This window comes from Clupea harengus, unplaced genomic scaffold (genome assembly GCF_900700415.2).
Source record: "Clupea harengus unplaced genomic scaffold, Ch_v2.0.2, whole genome shotgun sequence".
NCBI classification, from domain to species: Eukaryota; Metazoa; Chordata; class Actinopteri; order Clupeiformes; family Clupeidae; genus Clupea; species Clupea harengus.
The window spans coordinates 692-2500 of NW_024880813.1; the positions used below are offsets into that span (position 1 = coordinate 692).

General features: G+C 49.2%; 1 protein-coding gene across 1 annotated transcript in view; it reads right to left on the reverse strand.

Moving 5' to 3' along the window:
* Nucleotides 1-1195: 1195 nt before the first annotated feature.
* LOC122132672 (caskin-1-like) overlaps nt 1196-1809 on the reverse strand; it is a gene marked incomplete at its 3' end in the record, with an annotated part of 2912 nt that continues 2298 nt past the window's right edge. The window contains exon 3 of the mRNA XM_042707290.1: nt 1196-1715. Within this exon, the coding sequence (XP_042563224.1) occupies nt 1196-1715 (520 nt within the window). The remainder of the gene's footprint in view (nt 1716-1809) is intronic.

The following is a 1809-nucleotide window of genomic DNA, read 5'->3' on the forward strand; positions in this document are numbered from 1 at the left end:
AGACAAGGATATGTAAACCAATCACGTATTCATTTATTTTTTCTTGATTAATGTCATGCGTGGCCTGTCCTATAGTCCATTATGCAATGCGTTTACTAGCTAGTTATCGATAGCTAGTATAACTTAGCTAGCAATCGATAGCTAGTATAACTTAGCTATGCTACCTCATAGTTAGCTAACGTTAGCTAGCTAAACGTTTTGGAACTCATTTGCCAAGCCAAACGGGAGGTTTCAATCGAAAATGACTAGCTAGTTGTACAAGCTGACACAACATATACACTCGACTGCCCTTTTGAAGTTAACTTAATGTTGGCTAATATATTCTAATAACTAGTTAACATTAGCTAATTGTCATTGACAGTTACTAGCTCATTTACCTTGGCATAAATAGCAGGGTTGTCTTGTGCGCTTTCAGGTGCCTCTTGTTGTGTTCTTCCCACCTATTTTGAAGCCACAAGGTTTCTCTCCGGTTATTGCGGTGCATTGTGTTTTATTTTCTGTCAAGTTATAATTAAAGACTGTCCAGATATCTATTCTTATTTTTCTTCCAGTACCGAGTGCTTGAACTTCAGCCATCATAACGTCTGTTAGGGCGTCAGTTACATGTCGGGGCATCTCAGGGAGTGGAGGAGGGATAGATACAGGACCGGGCAACATTCAACCAATGATGTGCATACAAGTTTAGAAAAAAAAACAATTGTGACTTAGTCAACCACCAACATTTTCGTCTCGTCTCGTCTCGTCAACGAAAGTTAAAATAGATTTAGTCATAGTTTTTATTTATAAAGATCCGTTTTCGTCACGTCTTAGTCTCGTCTTAGTCCCGGGAAAAAGGTCGTTAACGAATATTTTTCGTCATAGTTTTCGTCAACGAAATTAACACTGGTATGGTGTGTGTGTGTATGGTGTGTGTGTGTGTGTGTGTGTGTATGGTGTGTGTGTGTGTGTGTGTGTGTGTGTGGTGTGTGTGTGTGTATAGTGTGTGTGTGTGTATGGTGTGTGTGTGTGTGTGTGTGTATGGTGTGTGTGTGTGGTGTGTGTGTGTGTATGGTGTGTGTGTGTGTATGGTGTGTGTGTGTGTGTGTGTGTGTGTGTGTGTGTGTGTGTGTGTGTGTGTGTATAGTGTGTGTGTGTATGGTGTGTGTGTGTGTATAGTGTGTGTGTGTGTGTGTGTGTGTGTGTGTGTGTCTCTCACCTGGGCTGTCAGGTCCGGTGATCAGCACTCTCCTGACGGGGGTCGGGGGCGCAGGCTTTGGGGAGACGCTGGGTTTGGGGGTACGGGGCAGAGACCTGAAGCCTGGGCTGCAGTCACCCCCTAAACTGGCCTCAGACATGGGCCGCCGAGGGCTCTGATTGGCCCCCGTGTCCCTGGGCTGCGCTGCGATTGGCTGCCGATCAGTGCTGGGGGGGCGGGGTTTGGGGCGTCGCCGGATTGTGCTCGTGTCGTTTGAAGGGGGGCAGGGCCTCCTCAAGGCAGTTGCCGTGGCGTCCACACGTGGTGACCACGCCTCCTCCTCGGGGGGGAGGGAGGAGGACACGCCTCCTTCTAGGTGGCCAATCGTGGACCGGGGGCGGGGCTCGGGGCTGGTGGGTGTGGCCTGTGCCGTTGCCGTGTCAACAAGGCCGGTTGGAGGGCCGCAGATGGTGCGCCGGCGCTCCTGAAGGTCGTCAGAGGTCACCGCCTCTCGCTGTCGCCGCAACAACTCAGGGCTGACCTGCCATCACACAAACACATGGAGTGAGTGAGTGTGTGTGTGTGTGTGTGTGTGTGTGTGTGTGTGTGTGTGTGTGTGTGTGTGTGTATTCAAC